Consider the following 18,725-nt stretch of genomic DNA (forward strand, 5'->3'; position numbering starts at 1 on the left):
GCCGGCCCATACCGCGCGCGGGGGGTGTGCGGCGCGCGGTAGCGGCCGACCTGTGCGCGACAAGTTCGCCTATTTTTCTGTTTTCTGTTTCTTTTTTCTTTTTTCTTTTGTTTTTCTTTTTTCTTTTTTATTTTCTGTTTCTTTTTCTTTTTTGTTTTGTTTCTTTTCTGTCTATTTTTATTTTTGTTCAAATTTGAAAATAGTTCAAATTTAGATTTTTTCAAAATTGAAAATTGTTCAAAATTCAAAAAATATTCAAATTTGAAAATCGTTCAAATTTGAAAACCGTTCAAATACAAAAATATTCAAATTATAAAAGCGTTAAAATTTGAAATCCGTTCCAATTTGAAAAATATTCAAATACAAAAAATGTTCAAATTATAAAAGCGTTCAAATTTAAAATCCGTTCAAATTTATAAAGCGTTCAAATTTGGAAAAATGTTCAAATTCGAAAAATGTTCATAACTAAGAATGTTAATTTTTGAAAAAAAATAAATTTACAAAATTTAAAAAATGTTCAAATTTAAATTATGTCTATATCCGAAAATGTTCAAATTTCGAAAAAAAATTAAAACAAAATCTGAACATTTTAAAAATTTCGAAAATTTCGAATCTGAACAGATTTGGAAATTTGTTCTCCAAAAATATTTTTTAAACAATTAAATATTGAAAAAGAAAAATATTAACAGAAAAGTAACAGCAAAAAAAAGAAAAAACGTACCTGCTCTTAATGGGCTGCGGCCCAACCAACCGACCTGGTCGGTGGGGGTGTGCGGTGGCCCGTACACACCGATCAGGTCGGTGTACAGCACCTCCCGTGTATAGGATTTGCGCGTTATTGCTGCTTCTTCGAAGGTGATATTTGGGCCAGTCAGAGTTGTCCATTGGGCCGTCTCGGACGGCCATAAGCCTCGGCCGAGTCGTATAAAGCCCAACTCCCCACCCAAGCCACAATCTCGAGCCCGCAGTCGCACCCGCCCCGCAGCCGCCAGCCACCATGAGCGGCGGCGACCGGTCGGCGGGCGACTCGGCTCCCCTGATCCCCTCCGACATGGACGGCCAGGCTCCACCCCTCGTCGCCGCCGCACCCGAATCCCTGCCGCCCCCGTCTCGGCCTCTCGAGGCGGAGGATGACCCCGTCGTCGTCCCCGACACCGTCAAAGTCGCTTCTCCGGAGGCCTCCAAAGCTGGCACCGTGCCCCCACTCACGACATCGCCGCTTCTTGAGGCGGAGGAAGACCCCGTCGTGGTCCCCGACACCGTCGAAGCCGCTTCTTCGGAGGCCTCCGACTCCGAGGATGGCGCCGGTGGTGCCGTGCCCCTGATGCCGATATCACCGCCTGTTGAGGCGGATGAGGATCTGCTCGTCGTGCCTGACACCGTCGAAGCCGCTTCATCGGAGGTCACCAAGGTTGGCGCCGGCGGTGGTGTGCCCCTGCTGCTGCCATCTCCGCCTCTTGAGGCGGAGGACGACCATCTCATCGTCCCTGCCACTGTCGACGGTGCCTCTTCGGAGATCTCCGAGGCTCTCGTCCCTAGTGTGGTGCTTACCGACGAGCTCCGCGACAAGATCGTCAAGCAGGTACACCGGTCACCGTCTGATTTTTTGTTTCTTGTAAGAATGCTGAGTCTCCTGTGCTCTCTTTAGTTAGCACTTAGCACCTTCATATATAGATACAAATGCAATCTCTGTAGTCAGTGTCCACAAGCATCTTGTAATCCTGCATTCGCGCGAAACACAAACCATATTATGAATGGTGTGATTATCTGAAAGCAAACTGTTTCGAATTTGCAGGTGGAGTACTACTTCAGCGATGAGAACCTTCCGACGGACGAGTTTATGTTGAAATTTGTCAAAAAGAACAAGGATGGCTTTGGTAAGTACCGTGTCATTGCTTCAGGACATACATGTAGTTTAAACAACTCTGAAAATACTCTGAAGTGTGGTGCTCACAAGTGACAATTTCTAGTTCCTAGTTGTTGTTTTAGGTGTGTTTGCCAGACAATAGCTTTGTAAACTGCACTGCTTGTCCTGTCTGTTTTTAACTGCTTATGAGAGCATCATTTATTTTAAAGGCACAATTATATGTCACAAGAGATTTGAACTTTCTGTCTTCGAAACAAGTTTTCTGTGTGCGGAAACTACATCCTAGAAGGCTAGAAGACCATAACTTGCTCTATTTATCAGCAGCACGTATTCGATTTGAAGGCATTTTCTGTATCTTTATTTTCGGAACATTTCTGCATGCCTACCCATCATGGAGCATTCTCCAGCTCTGCAATATCAGTTCTCAGGATTTCTGCATTTTAAAACCTGGCAGATGTTTCTTGCCCTACTTATCCTAGGAGTGGTGGAATGGAGATGAAAATGATGAAATGTGACAGGTACTTATGATAAGGCTTATACATGGGTACTCGGGGTGCAGCTTTCATTTAGTTGTGCCGAGAAGCTGGTCTAGGCCTTTGTGAATATACATACACATTGGTCTGATTCACTCCATTCTATCAAGAAAAGTAGAGATCATTGGTGGTGTCTTGTTTTTTTTTTTTGGAGTTTTTAAAACCTAAGCATAGCATCTTGTTCTCAGTTTCCTTTTGATGGTTTAGGTAGTAATTTTTGTTGCCTTGCTTCTGGTTTGATTTGGGACCATGAAGATATATACATCTGATCTTGTGATTGACAGATGTTGCCTGGTCTTCCGCCATGGTAGCTCCGTCAAGGTATATCACCGAGTAAATGATATGCTTCTTACTCATCTGAGATGTCCCTTAACACAATGTGACAGATTCTTGAGCTGTAGTTCTGTGCCATCGGCAAGTGCACACAGAAATGAATATTTTGTACGTATCAAAATGTAGCTCCATATTTACTTTAAGATGGATTGGTATATTTTGGTTGATATTGTTGTGTGTGTGGTGGTGGACGAGTTTGTATTTTCAAGCAACGAGATACGAACAATAAATGAAGATCTTACAAAGTACAAATATACAGAAGAAAACATGCATTGTGTGTAGGCATAATTTATGCAGAACATTGTGACGTGAGGGCTGAACCAAATAGTCCCATTGAAGTGAAGTATGAAAGAACAACACAAATACTACAGTTGTTTTGCAAGACAGTTTTTCGTTTCGGTTTTCATATAGTATTATATATGTATGATATTTCCTTGAATTTTGTATGCACACTACTAATAACTTCTTACGAATTAGCCTAAATGGTGGTAATCCATTTAGCACCCATGTGATGTGAACTATGTTAATGTTCAGAATTCTGTGTTTGATTTTTTTCTATATTTGTGGATTTCTACTGTTCTGCATTTCTTCGTTATTACTGCAATTGAAATTGGCAAAAATATAAAACAAATCACTTTGAGTAAAGTTGCTTGTATGTCGGAAACCTACTGTGTTTGGGTTGTAAGTTGCTAACGTTTATTAAGAGTCCCATTTGAATGTAAGAAGGCTCTTCCCATAAACCTACCACCAGTGGCATAGCCACAGCCCGGCATGCCCGGGCGGCTGCCTGGGCTCAGCCAGCTAAGTCCATTGAAATATTATAAGAAAAATAAGGAATGAAGAAGCTGTTTGGATGGGCAAACAACGGGCAATGTAACTGCAGCTACACTTTGCCAAGGCTCAGTTAACGCGCTAGTTCCACCACTGCCTACCACTATAAGCAATGCAAATCGGAAACCTGATTAAACTTTAGTGTTGGTCAGCAATGTATTGTACTTCAGCCTATATCAAAAAGATAGGTGCCATGGTTTGATACTTTGATTTTAATGAATATTTCCTGTGATGTGTTGTAGAAATGTAGAATAATCGTTTCTGATTGTATTTTCGTTTTTGACAATAGTTCCAGTTGGAGTTATTGCGTCATTTAGAAAAATGAAGAAACTTGTTCAGGACCAATCTATAATTGAAGCTGCCCTTAGGACATCATCTAAGCTGGTAATATTCTGCCCTTTTGTTTTCTGTTCTGATGGTTTGTAGTTTCTATGGACGGAAATATGTGACTGCTACTTGATATCCAGTTGTAATTGCTGTCTTATCTCAGGTTGTGAGCTCTAATGGGAAAAGGGTCAGAAGGTTACATCCCTTGCCATGCAGTGAGTTGAAAGACGTCAAGGTGAATTTCTGTTTCTCCCTCACTGGAACGTTTTAACTTTATCTATGTTTTAACTATAATTTATTTTCAGAAAAGGACGGTTCTGGTGGAAAATCTACCTCTAGGTTTCTCCATGGAGAATATACAGGAGAAGTTTGGAACAGTGGGCAAGTATGTTATCTGGACACATGTAGTACTCTACGCTTTTATTGTACTTGGGTATTTTATGTTGTGACATTTTGAAAGCAGTTAATAACAGATGCTATATCATTCTGAAACTGAACTTTTATCATTTCATGTACCAGAATTATGAAGATAACCATTAATGATCCACATGCAGTGGGAGAATCTGCAGGTTCCAAGAAGCCTGACTTCATGCTGAGTAAGAAGGTATGTGCTCTAAACATATTTGAGATCTTACTATTATTTGATGGCTGTTCTTTATTTTATACCTGTGAATACATAGCTCTTTACGTGATTATTTGTATCAACCTGTCTTTACACAATAACCACACTGTTGTGACTAATCATTCAATGAAAAATTTATACTCAGAAGAGATCTGTTTAATAACATTATTTGTCTTTAAATCTAGAGAAAAATATTTTTTAGGTGCTGGATCAATTTGGTCATATCCATTTAACCAAGACTCGAGGGTTTTGCAGGTGCATGCCATTGTTGAGTATGAAGCAGTGGAGGCAGCTGAGAAGGCTGTAAGTTATTCATCTCATATGAACTGACCCATTTGGTGCTAAGCAAAGAGTTGTACATCTGGAAGAGTTACTTTCTTTTTAACATGTCTTGAGCTTTTGATTATATTAGGTGTCCACCTTAAGTGATGAGAGGAACTGGAGAACTGGGATGAGAGTCATACTTCTGGCTAAACGGAGTGTAATGGGATCAGGAAAGCATATCCAATCTTCAAAGGAAAATCATGGAACAGTTTCCAAAAAGAACAACGAGGGCCAGTCTTCAAAAGAAGCACAAAAGCTAGTATCAGAAAAAAGGGCTGGTGCTGACTCAGGAGAGGTTGCTTTGGATAAGGAAAACGTGAACTCTGACGTTAGTCAGGAGGTATGAATTTTATAGTATACCTATGGTTATTACTGTTCAATTGTCTGTCTGAAGATTTATTTCCTGTAATTGTGTGCATCACTTGTCGGTGCACTTGCTGATAGTTTGGACCTATGTTCGTGAACTGTGCACATGCTGCAAACTTAAGTATATATGTATTATTTCTGAGAAAACTCATAGCCTGTTGTGTACATCTACAGGAAGTGCGCCAACACCAAAAGACAAATGCTAACAGTGGTCAGAAAGGCCGATACAGAAGCCAAGGAAAAGGTATGAGCGGACAAGGTATTCTACACAACTGCTACCTTCTAAATTTGTGGATCTGATTAATCTTTGTACTATTGTAGTGATAGAGCAACAATATCTGTTTGTTTTGTGCATTGAATGGAGTGTGTATTGCATAGATGACGTCTATTTGAACACATAACTTCAGTTTGAGTTTATTCCCAAATCAATGCACCAAGAGACAAATGTGACGATGATACCTTTCATTTACCTAGTTCATGTGACAATGACCTCACCTGTTTCCCCAGCTAGGACCCTTTTCAGCTTGATGAATCTCATGGTAATTTTGATTGGCTAATGTTATGCTACATTTTGTAGATAAAATCATTTAATTTAGCATGGTCATCATCTGCATGAGCCAAATAAATCAACCCTAGTTATCCTGCCATTCACATTCTTGGTTATCCAAACAAACGTGTGAAAGACAGCCATATAACCTCCTGTGCTTTTACATCCTTGACTACAATTTTCTCATTTATGTTACATAGCAATCACTACAGTCTGCAAGGTGTTTACATTTCTAATATTCTCAATACCCATATCAGGGAATGTCTCGTCTCCTACTATTTCTGGTTCGGTCTCTGTAAACAAGCCTATTTCTGGACCGAGAATGCCAGATGGAACAAGGGGCTTTGTAATGGGGCGTGGTAGACCACTTCCACCTCCAAAAGCCGAAAAGGCTGAAGAATAGAACTTTTTTTTTACAATGAAGCGTGGTAAAGATCTGTGTATGAAAATGATTTGTATACCGGAAAGGCCCTCTATTTTTGTATGCAGCGTCTTTTCTGAATTCACTGGCACTTAAGTTGGGGATTTCATGATTGGTTGGTTGGTCTTTTACCGCTGCATATGTATATTTGTGACGCAGTGACAACTTGTCTGATGACTGGCAAAGTTTTGTACTGATTGGGTAAGTGTTGCACGAACAAATGATACTGGGAGCACGTCCTGGAGCCTGGTCCTGCCCTGCTATGTTTAGGAGGGTCTACCACGTTGTTGAACTTGTCGTGCTGCTAATCGTTGGGCCCTTGCTGTTTCTTGTGCCTTATGTAAAATACATGTTATAAATGGAAGATTGATTGGTTACTGAAGTATGAAGACCAATGCATGAACCTCGTGTCATGTGATTTTTTCTTCTCAGAACCTACCACTTGGCAACAACAAAAAAACGGAACTTGAGGGTGTGGGGCTGTGTATGTGCCGCGGAAGATCGCCTTACCAAACTTGGTGCAAGCAGAAACAGTACATCCAAGAGACCTTCACTATGCAGCTATGCTCAGATCTACCATGGTTTTCACCATTCTTTCCTCTTGCTTCGCCGCGCTGCATTAGGACGCTCTTGGGCTTATAGAGCAGCTTCTAGGTCCCAAACTTGAAGTTAAAAAGAAGTGTTTGACTTAACACAGGCTTATTTCCATGGAGCAGCGAATGCACAGTGCAATTTCAGAAATTGGCCCCTCGAGCTTCTGAGGAACTGAAGCCGTATGTGAATCTGCCTCTCCAGTTTAGTAAATTTTACAGCAGAATGCAACTCCACTTGAGCAAATTGCCTGCCCCTGAAAAGAAGAAGAAAAAAAAATCACCGCACACCTCTCCCCGCATCGAGCCAAGCCTGCCCGCTAGGGTTCCATGACTTCACCACCGCCCACCCCACCGGCGTTGCCATCCCCAGCGCTCGCATGCAGCTGCCCCACCCCCCGCCGCTTCTGCTCCGCCCTTCGCCGCTACTCGTGGCTGCTCCTCCACCCGTAGCACGGATCGACACCTCATCCCCTCGCGTGTGGGTGAGGGTTTCCGTCGTCGGCCACCCCAACGCCACACACCCTGCCCCAGCACGACCATCCCCCCCGGCAGTTGCCATGAGGCGCTCCTCCTCCGCTGAGCACTCTCCGCCAAGTCGAGATCCCCATCGGACTTCCTCCTGCATCTTCTTTGCTCCGCTCCGTCTCCATGCTATTGTTCACCACGAGCTCAGCCTCCATGCTGCTGATCGATTTTGTTGATTAAAATTTGATGACTATGTTCAACACTGTCTTTTTTATCATGTTCGACACTGAAATTGGGCCATGGTTTGAAATGTGCGGATGAATTGTCCATGCTTGTGATTGATTATCGTCCAATATTGGGCACATATCAAATATCATGGGCATTATAGACATTACACAACTAAACACAACAAACTCTATAAGCTCAAAAGAAGGGGAAGAACAATTTCTACGAGTTTCTCCCCACCGGAGTTCTTCCCCACCGAAATTCATAAGCTGGCTTCTCTATAAGCATAAGCCCAAAAAATAGCCCTTAGTTGGTTACTGAAATTGTGTAATCGATGTGGACTATTTTGTGCAATCGATGTGGACTGTGTTTTGTTACGGCTTCTTGGATAGCAGAACTCGGTTGCCAGCTCAGCTGCACACATCAATGGTGAACAGACAGATTCTTGGAGGTAGTAGCCGTCTTAGTCGGCCGGTCAGCCCCATGTTTGTGTTGAAATATTGGGCCCACTTTAAGTGGCACATACTAGATTTCAGATTTCCCTATAAATCTCAAATCCCACATAGTGGTAGCCTTGTGAGTTTGAGCCCAAGTTGGTGGCAGCTCACTAGGGAGTGGCAAGAGGTGGGAAGTTTAGTCCCACCTGGAAAGTTGGGAGGAAGTTAGACCACCTTATAATGTGGGTTGTTCCACCACTAGTAAGTGAGTGAGAATAGGAGTGCTACACGACACAACACGACGCGCGCGTCGCGCTCGTGGTGAGTGGATTGAGCCTCGACCCGAGACTTTCCTTATTTTTTGCAGCTCAGGAAAACGAACAGAGTCCTAGACGGACGCGTCGCAGTTAGTCGGTTCGGGTCGCTCCCGGATCGTGGGCTATCTGTTACCGACTCGAAACGTTCGTGCGACGTGGGTGTGGCCCACGTTGCCTAGGGTTTCCCGAGCCTATATAATCTCCTACCCGGCTACCGCAGAAACACATCTAATACACGAGTTAGGGTTTCCACCTCTCTCTGCTTGCGCCGCCATCGTAGCCTACTCCATCCCGCGCGCCGACGTGCATCGGCGAACGGGAGAGCAGGTCTCCGGAACCACTCGTCCTTGCGATCCTGTACGGGAGAGGGCGAATTAGATTTTTGGGAAGCGCTCTGCGCGACTGCTCAAGCTCGTCATCACGGGTCGCCTTCCGTCCAAGTCGGGCGGTTCTGCCTACCGTCGTCTACAACGCCGTCTACTTCGACCCGTCGTCCCCGTCGTCAACAACGTTGTCATCAACAACGTTACTGCTGCGACATCGTCTGCTACACCTTCACCGCCACCTCCACCAGATCGGTACGTGCGACATATCTCGATCTGTTTAGCGATGGATGTTGTATTGTTTGCTCTGCTACTGTTCATGTTGATCACTGCATCTAGTATGTTCGAGTTTCACATGTTAGTAGTTACTGTCGTCATGCTTAATATTCTAGAATTAATCATGGAAATTGTGCCTAATTATCCAACAATCCAAAAACCTAATTGTAGGCAATTTCCTGAGTTAACAATGGCTGGCTTTGCTGACGCACTGAGGCCGGATAAGTTTACCGGTGTGCACTTTAAGAGGTGGCAGGTTAAGGCCACGCTCTGGCTTACTCATCTGAAAGTGTTCGAAGTTAGTAATGGTTTACCTGAAGGAACTATATCTGACCAAGATCAGAACAAGTTCAAGGAAAACAATACTCTCTTCGTCGGATGCGTTCTGAGTATTCTTGCTGATCGTCTGTGTGATGTGAATGCTAAATTCGGTGCAACCGATGCAGGCAGTGAACTGCACATCATGGAGAGCTTCCATGACATCAGGATGGTAAATAACCGTTCTGTAGTCGAACAAGCTCATGAGATACAGTGCATTGCGAAAGAGCTTGAACTCCTTAAGTGTGCCTTACCTGACAAGTTTGTGGCTAGATGCATCATCGCTAAGTTGCCCCCTTCATGGAGGAACTTTGCCACAACTCTCAAACATAAGAGACAGGAGATATCAGTTGAAAATCTGATAGCATCTCTTAATGTTGAGGAGAAAGCTCGGGCTAAGGATACTACAGAGAGAGGAGAGGGTCAGTCTAGCGCCAACATGGTGCAGAAGAAACCCTACAGCAAGAATAAAGGGAATAACAAGCCCTCCTTCAATAAGCCTATGAAGACTACAACCTTCAAGAAGAAGAAGATGATAAACAAAGCAGATCTGAGCTGCTTTACCTGTGGAGAGACTGACCACTTTTCTAAGGACTGTCCAGAGAGGGCAGACCGCAAGAAAAAGGCGAGGCAAGTCAACACGGTGACCGCTAGCAATGCTGATGGGTACGGTAATCTCTTTACTGTTCTTTCGGTATTTCAATCTCCATGTTGGTGGATTGATACAGGTGCTAATGTTCATGTGTGTGCTGACATATCCATGTTCACTTCTTACCAGGTCGCCCGGGATTCTTCCGTCTTGATGGGGAATGGGTCACATGCTTCTATTCGTGGTGTTGGCACGGTAGATCTGAAGTTCACTTCGGGGAAGATCGTGCAGCTGAGGAACGTGCAGCATGTCCCTACTATGAACAAGAATCTCGTTAGCGGCTCCCTTCTATGCAGAGATGGGTTTAAGGTTGTTTTAGAGTCGAATAAAGTAGTTGTTTCCAAGTTTGGACAATTTATTGGTAAAGACTATGAGTGCGGAGGCTTGTTCCGCTTTTCGCTTTCCGATTTCAGTAATAAGTCTGTGAACCATATTTGTGGCAATGTTAGTGATGATACCAGTATTTGGCATTCTCGTTTATGTCACATTAATTTTGGTTTAATGTCTCGGCTATCCAGTTTAAGTTTAATTCCGAATTTCACCATTGCCAAAGGTTCTAAGTGCCATAGTTGTGTGCAATCGAAGCAACCTCGGAAGCCTCACAAGGCGGCCGAGGAGAGAAACTTGGCACCTCTAGAACTCATACATTCTGATCTATGCGAGATGAATGGTGTGTTGACAAAAGGTGGAAAGAGATATTTCATGACATTAATTGATGATGCGACTAGATTTTGCTATGTTTATTTGTTGCAAACTAAAGATGAAGCTTTAGACTACTTTAAAATTTATAAGCCGAAGTTGAAAATCAACTAGAGAGAAAGATCAAGCGTCTCAGGTCGGATCGTGGTGGCGAATATTTTCCTAAAATCTTTGATGAATTCTGTGAGGAACATGGCATTATTCATGAGAGGACGCCTCCCTATTCACCCCAATCAAACGGGGTTGCCGAGAGGAAAAACCGCACGCTGACTGACTTGGTGAATTCCATGTTAGCCACTGCTGGTTTATCAAAGGCATGGTGGGGGGAGGCTTTGTTGACTTCATGTCATGTCCTGAATAGAGTTCCTAACAAGAATAAAGATAAAACCCCTTACGAGGAGTGGACTGGGAGAAAACCATCACTTTCATATTTGCGCACATGGGGATGTTTGGCGAAAGTCAATATTCCAATTACTAAGAAGCGCAAACTTGGACCAAAGACAGTGGATTGTATCTTTCTAGGTTATGCTCCTCGGAGTGTAGGATATAGATTTTTAGTAGTTCAATCCGAGGTACCTGATATGCATGTTGATACTATTATGGAATCTTGTGATGCAACATTTTTTGAGAATATGTTTCCTATGAAAGATATGCATAGCATTGCTAGAATTTCTACTGAGATAATTCCTGAGTCCAGTACATCTAATGAGTATTTTGAACAATCACATGAGAATGTTACTGAGAAGGATGACAATGAAGCTCCTAAACGGAGCAAGAGACGAAGGATTGAAAAATCCTTTGGTGATGATTTCATTGTGTACCTTGTGGATGATACTCCCACGTCCATTGCAGAGGCATATGCATCTCCAGATGCAGATGACTGGAAAGAAGCTGTCCATAACGAGATGGACTCGATTCTTTCTAATGGAACTTGGGAGCTATCAGAAGGACCCCATGGATGCAAGCCTGTGGGCTGCAAATGGGTGTTCAAGAAGAAGCTAAGACCTGATAGTACTATTGAAAAGTACAAGGCGCGGCTTGTAGCGAAAGGCTACACACAGAGAGAAGGTGAAGATTACTTCGACACCTATTCACCTGTCGCTAGACTTACCATCATTCGAGTACTACTATCCATGGCTGCCTCCTATGGTCTTATCGTTCATCAAATGGACGTAAAGACAGCTTTCCTTAATGGAGAGTTGGAAGAGGAAATCTATATGGATTAGCCTGATGGGTTTGTAGTAAAAGGTGAAGAAAGAAAGGTGTGCAAGTTGTTGAAATCTTTATATGGCCTGAAACAAGCACCTAAGCAATGGCATGAGAAGTTTGACAGAACTTTAACTTCTGTAGGCTTTGTTGTCAATGAGGCTGACAAATGCGTTTACTATCGCCATGGTGGGGGCGAAGGTGTTATAATATGTTTGTATGTGGATGATATTCTGATCTTTGGTACAAACATGAGAGTAATACACGAGGTCAAGTCTTTCTTGTCAAAGAGCTTTGATATGAAAGATCTGGGAGAAGCTGATGTGGTTCTGAACATCAAGCTGATTAAGAACGAGAGTGGGATTACTCTAACGCAATCCCATTATGTTGAGAAGATCTTGAGCCGGTTCGGCTATATTGATAGCAAGTTGATACGCGTACAGCACGCGTCCGTTGGGAACCCCAAGAGGAAGGTGTGATGCGTACAGCGGCAAGTTTTCCCTCAGTATGAAACCAAGGTTTATCGAACCAGTAGGAGCCAAGAAGCACGTTGAAGGTTGATGGCGGCGAGATGTAGTGCGGCGCAACACCAGGGATTCCGGCGCCAACGTGGAACCTGCACAACACAAACCAAGTACTTTGCCCCAACGAAACAGCGAGGTTGTCAATCTCACCGGCTTGCTGTAACAAAGGATTAGATGTATAGTGTGGATGATGATTGTTTGCGTAAAACAGAGAACAAGATTGCGAGATTGTATTTCAGTATAGAGAATTGGACCGGGGTCCACAGTTCACTAGAGGTGTCTCTCCCATAAGATAAACAACATGTTGGGTGAACAAATTACAGTTGGGCAATTGACAAATAAAGAGGGCATGACCATGCACATACATATTATGATGAGTATAGTGAGATTTAATTGGGCATTACGACAAAGTACATAGACCGCTATCCAGCATGCATCTATGCCTAAAAAGTCCACCTTCAGGTTATCATCCGAACCCCTTCCAGTATTAAGTTGCTAACAACAGATAATTGCATTAAGTATTGCGCGTAATGTAATCAGTAACTACATCCTCGAACATAGCACCAATGTTTTATCCCTAGTGGCAACAGCACATCCATAATCTTAGAGATTTCTGTCACTTCCCCAGATTCACGGAGACATGAACCCACTATCGAGCATAAATACTCCCTCTTGGAGTTACAAGCATCTACTTGGCCAGAGCATCTACTAGTAACGGAGAGCATGCAAGATCATAAACAACACATAGATATAAATTGATAATCAACATAACAAGTATTCTCTATTCATCGGATCCCAACAAACGCAACATATAGAATTACAGATAGATGATCTTGATCATGTTCGGCAGCTCACAAGACCCGACAATTAAGCACAATGGGGAGAAGACAACCATCTAGCTACTGCTATGGACCCATAGTCCAGGGGTAGACTACTCACACATCACTCCGGAGGTGACCATGGCGGCGTAGAGTCCTCCGGGAGATGATTCCCCTCTCCGGCAGGGTGCCGGAGGCGATCTCCTGAATCCCCCGAGATGGGATTGGCGGCAGCGGCGTCTCTGGAAGGTTTTCCGTATCGTGGCTCTCGGTACTGGGGGTTTCGCGGCGAAGGCTATTTGTAGGCGGAAGGGCAGGTCAGGGGGCCACACGAGGGGCCCACACTATAGGTCGGCGCGGCCAGGGCTTGGGCCGCGCCGCCATAGGGTGTGGCCACCTCGTGGCCCCACTTCGTCTCCTCTTCGGTCTTCTGGAAGCTTCGTGGCAAAATAGGACCCTGGGCGTTGATTTCGTCCAATTCCGAGAATATTTCCTTACTAGGATTTCTGAAACCAAAAACAGCAGAAAACAGCAACTGGCACTTCGGCATCTTGTTAATAGGTTAGTTCCAAAAAATGCACGAATATGACATAAAGTGTGCATAAAACATGTAGATGTCATCAATAATGTGGCATGGAATATAAGAAATTATCAATACGTCGGAGACGTATCAGCATCCCCAAGCTTAGTTCCTGCTCGTCCCGAGCAGGTAAACGATAAACAAAGATAATTTCTGGAGTGACATGCCATCATAACCTTGATCATACTATTGTAAAGCATATGAGCTGAGATCAAATCATTCAAAGCAAGTATCTATATTGATATAAGAGATGATAATGCAAGAGTTAGACAAGCTAGAAGTTTTCATGAACTATTGCTTTAAAGACATGCAACCGTACAAAGTTCATTAAAGATGTATTAAGTATTCAGCATAGAATTTCTATCCTTCATTCCAAGCATCAAGTAAATTTTCACAACATAAGAAGGATTCAGTCAAGTAAACATAAACATGAACGTCATGAATCAACTGTTTCAAAGTCTACTCAACCGGTGAGCGCAAGCATTTGGTATTAGCACCAGGATGTTATGGCATAAAGAACGTTAATGGGGGTTTGGAAGGCCAAATGGAAGAAAGGCTTGCAAAGCTGTAAATGACCATTAGACAAGAGGAAGCCTTATGATCGATGCTATGCAAGGAGTAGTGATTGCCATGCAACGGATGCACATAGAGCTATATGTGTATGAAAGCTCTCCAATGGAACTAGTGGGGGTGCATCCAACTTGGTTGCTCACGAAGACCTAGAGCACTTTTGAGGAGGCTCATCATTGGAATATACAACCCAAGTTCTATAGTGTAAATTCCCCACATAGTTATACTAGTAAAACATGAAAACTCTCTCATATGAATGTAGGTGCTGAACATGAGCACAAATGATGACTATGAATAATGCGGGTGCTAAAACATGAGCACAAGTGTGGATAAAAGATAGTAATGCTGCCCCCTTTTTTCTTTATTCTCTTTTTTTTTCTTTTTTTTTCTTTCTTTTTCTTTTTCTTTCTTTTCATTTTTTTCTTTCTTCTTTTTTTTTCTTTTCTTTTTGGTGGCCTCCTCGGCTCTTTTCATTTTTAGGGGCAACATCCTAATATGACAACACACTTTTTTGGTACAAATAACTCATAATGAATGAAACATGATGTATGAAACTGTATGCCTCTGCCAGTGTAGCAGGATGTGCAATGATCTAGCGCAACATGGGTAAACCACACATCAGCTGTATATGATCATGCAAAGCAATATATAAATAATAAATGACAACATGGCATGTAATGTAAAATGGATGTTGCATGGCAATATATCTCGGAACAGCTATGGAAATACTGTGGTAGGTAGGTATGGTGGCTGTTTTGAGGAGATGTATGGGCTTATGTGTAGGAGAACAAGAGAAAGTTCTCCCACGGGTTTGGATGTACCGGCGAAGTATGCACAATTCTCAATGTGAGCAAAAGGCAATGCACAGTACCGAAGAGGCTAGCAAATTTGGATGGTGGAAGTGCCAAAAACCGTAGCTTAACATTAGTCAAAAAGAACTCACAAGCTTATTGCAAACAACTAGCAGGTTCATCATTAAGAGCATGATTAAAATTTACTCCAAGGAGGGCCGTTCACGGTGGCACAAGTACCCCGCTAGCTCCCTCGACCTTCAGCACAACTTAGTTATTACGATGAACTCTCAGACATGGAAAGCTATCAAGTCCAACTACGCCTTCAACTATTTAAATAGAATTTGTAGTACGGCACAAGCTTAAAGACAACAATCCACTACTAATTTTAACTCATTTATCCAGCAAGCCTTACCATCTAAATATCTCAAAACATTTGCAAAGAATCAAGTTATCAAAACTCAATGTTCTACAAGTATTTTATTATTCACTACCACATGCAACATTTCCCGTTTCCAACCATACAACAATTTAACGAAGAAGAAACTTCGCCATGAATATTATGAGTAAAGCCTAAGGACATACTTGTCCATATGCTACAGCGGAGCGTGTCTCTCTCCCACAAAGTGAATGCTAGGATCCATTTTATTCAAACAAAACAAAAACAAAAACAAACCGACGCTCCAAGAAAAGCACATAAGATGTGATGGAATAAAAATATAGTTTCAGGGGAGGAACCTGATAATGTTGTCGATGAAGAAGGGGATGCCTTGGGCATCCCCAAGCTTAGACGCTTGAGTCTTCTTGATATATGCAGGGGTGAACCACCGGGGCATCCCCAAGCTTAGAGCTTTCACTCTCCTTGATCATGTTGTATCATCTTCCTCTCTTGATCCTTGAAAACTTCCTCCACACCAAACTTAGAACAACTCATTAGAGGGTTAGTGCACAATCAAAATATACATGTTAAGAGGTGACATAATTATTCTTAACACTTCTGGACATTGCACAAAGCTACTGAAAGTCAATGGAATCGAAATATCCATCGAACATAACAAAACTGGCAATGCGAAATAAAAGGCAGAATCTGTCAAAACAGAACAGTTCGTATTGACGAATTTTATCGAGGCACCAGACTTGCTCAAATGAAAATGCTCAAATTGAATGAAAGTTGCGTACATATCTGAGGATCACTCACGTAAATTGGCATAATTTTCTGAGTTACCTACAGAGAATTTTGCCCAGATTCGTGACAGCAAAGAAATCTGTTTCTGCGCAGTAATCCAAATCTAGTATGAACTTTACTATCAACGACTTTACTTGGCACAACAAAACACTAAACTAAGATAAGGAGAGGTTGCTACAGTAGTAAACAACTTCCAAGACACAAAATAAAAACAAAGTACTGTAGTAAAAACATGGGTTGTCTCCCATAAGCGCTTTTCTTTAACGCCTTTCAGCTAGGCGCAGAAAGTGTGTATCAAGTGTTATCGAAGGATGGTGCATCTACAGCGGGGTGTGGAGTTTTCTCAACCATGCATAGTATATTGGATACATAAGTTTTAGCATCTCCCTTTTCATTAGTCTTGGGCTTGCTACTCTCATCAAACAAATTTTTAGGAACAAGCCAAGCATAGTTATTTTCTAGTGCTTCATGCATTGCTAGGAGCTTACATGGTATTGGTGCTTTGATTTCCCCACCATCATTAATATTATTAGTGTACTTTATTCTATCCATATCCATCTTTTCAAGGAGACTAACAAAATTGGTATAAGAACCAAGCATATCATATTTAGCAAAGACCTTTCTAGCCTCTCTTGCTATACCACCAAATTCTCTAAGAAGGGTTTCTAAAACAAAATCTTTCTTTTCCCCTTCTTCCATATCACCGAGTGTAAGAAACATGTGTTGGATTATAGGATTGAGATTAACAAATTTAGTTTCCATCATACGAACTAAAGCAGCGGCGGCAATTTCATAAATAGGAGCAAGGTCTACCAAGTGTCTATCTTCAAAATCATCAACGGTACTAACATGGTTGAAAAATTCTTCTATATTATTTCTCCCAATTATAGACCCACGCCCTACCGGCATGTCTTTTACGGTAAAATTAAAAGGAAACATGTTGAAACAAGTAAAGCAAATATAAGTAACTAATTTTTTTGTGTGTTTTTAATATAGCAAACAAGATAGCAAATAAAGTAAAACTAGCAACTAATTTTTTTGTATTTTGATTTAGTGCAGCAAACAAAGTAGTAAATAAAACTAAGCAAGACAAAAACAAAGTAAAAGAGATTGCGATGTGGAGACTCCCCTTGCAGCGTGTCTTGATCTCCCCGGCAACGGCGCCAGAAAAAGTTTGCTGGCGCAGAGTTGACGTGGGAGTTAGAGATCTCTGTGGTGTAACTTTTCTTCAGGTCCCCGGCAACGGCGCCAGAAAAAGTGCTTGATACGCGTACAGCACGCGTCCGTTGGGAACCCCAAGAGGAAGGTGTGATGCGTACAGCGGCAAGTTTTCCCTCAGTATGAAACCAAGGTTTATCGAACCAGTAGGAGCCAAGAAGAACGTTGAAGGTTGATGGCGGCGAGATGTAGTGCGGCGCAACACCAGGGATTCCGGCGCCAACGTGGAACCTGCACAACACAAACCAAGTACTTTGCCCCAACGAAACAGCGAGGTTGTCAATCTCACCGGCTTGCTGTAACAAAGGATTAGATGTATAGTGTAGATGATGATTGTTTGCAGAAAACAGTAGAACAGTATTGCAGTAGATTGTATTTCAGTATAGAGAATTGGATCGGGGTCCACAGTTCACTAGAGGTGTCTCTCCCATAAGATAAACAGCATGTTGGGTGAACAAATTACAGTTGGGCAATTGACAAATAAAGAGGGCATGACCATGCACATACATATTATGATGAGTATAGTGAGATTTAATTGGGCATTACGACAAAGTACATAGACCGCTATCCAGCATGCATCTATGCCTAAAAAGTCCACCTTCAGGTTATCATCCGAACCCCTTCCAGTATTAAGTTGCTAACAACAGACAATTGCATTAAGTATTGCGCGTAATATAATCAGTAACTACATCCTCGAACATAGCACCAATGTTTTATCCCTAGTGGCAACATCACATCCATAATCTTAGAGATTTCTGTCACTTCCCCAGATTCACGGAGACATGAACCCACTATCGAGCATAAATACTCCCTCTTGGAGTTACAAGCATCTACTTGGCCAGAGCATCTACTAGTAACGGAGAGCATGCAAGATCATAAACAACACATAGATATAAATTGATAATCAACATAACAAGTATTCTCTATTCATCGGATCCCAACAAACGCAACATATAGAATTACAGATAGATGATCTTGATCATGTTCGGCAGCTCACAAGACCCGACAATTAAGCACAATGGGGAGAAGACAACCATCTAGCTACTGCTATGGACCCATAGTCCAGGGGTAGACTACTCACACATCACTCCGGAGGTGACCATGGCGGCGTAGAGTCCTCCGGGAGATGATTCCCCTCTCCGGCAGGGTGCCGGAGGCGATCTCCTGAATCCCCTGAGATGGGATTGGCGGCGGCGGCGTCTCTGGAAGGTTTTCCGTATCGTGGCTCTCGGTACTGGGGGTTTCGCGACGAAGGCTATTTGTAGGCGGAAGGGCAGGTCAGGGGGCCACACGAGGGGCCCACACTATAGGTCGGCGCGGCCAGGGCTTGGGCCGCGCCGCCCTAGGGTGTGGCCACCT

The 18,725-nt window shown here is 42.8% G+C and overlaps 1 protein-coding gene across 1 annotated transcript; it reads left to right on the forward strand.

Annotated features, from left to right (window-relative positions):
• The first annotated feature begins 951 nt into the window (after positions 1-951).
• Positions 952-6,252, forward strand: LOC127343931 (la-related protein 6A). The gene is made up of 10 exons (XM_051370149.2): positions 952-1,582; positions 1,796-1,877; positions 3,854-3,948; positions 4,055-4,126; positions 4,197-4,276; positions 4,411-4,495; positions 4,769-4,816; positions 4,926-5,177; positions 5,378-5,462; positions 6,008-6,252. The coding sequence occupies exons 1-10, from the start codon at positions 998-1,000 to the stop codon at positions 6,151-6,153; spliced, it is 1,530 nt and encodes a 509-aa protein (XP_051226109.1). The 5' UTR covers positions 952-997; the 3' UTR covers positions 6,154-6,252.
• The last annotated feature ends 12,473 nt before the right edge of the window (positions 6,253-18,725 follow it).

Source organism: Lolium perenne, chromosome 3 (genome assembly GCF_019359855.2).
Source record: "Lolium perenne isolate Kyuss_39 chromosome 3, Kyuss_2.0, whole genome shotgun sequence".
Classification (NCBI taxonomy): Eukaryota; Viridiplantae; Streptophyta; class Magnoliopsida; order Poales; family Poaceae; genus Lolium; species Lolium perenne.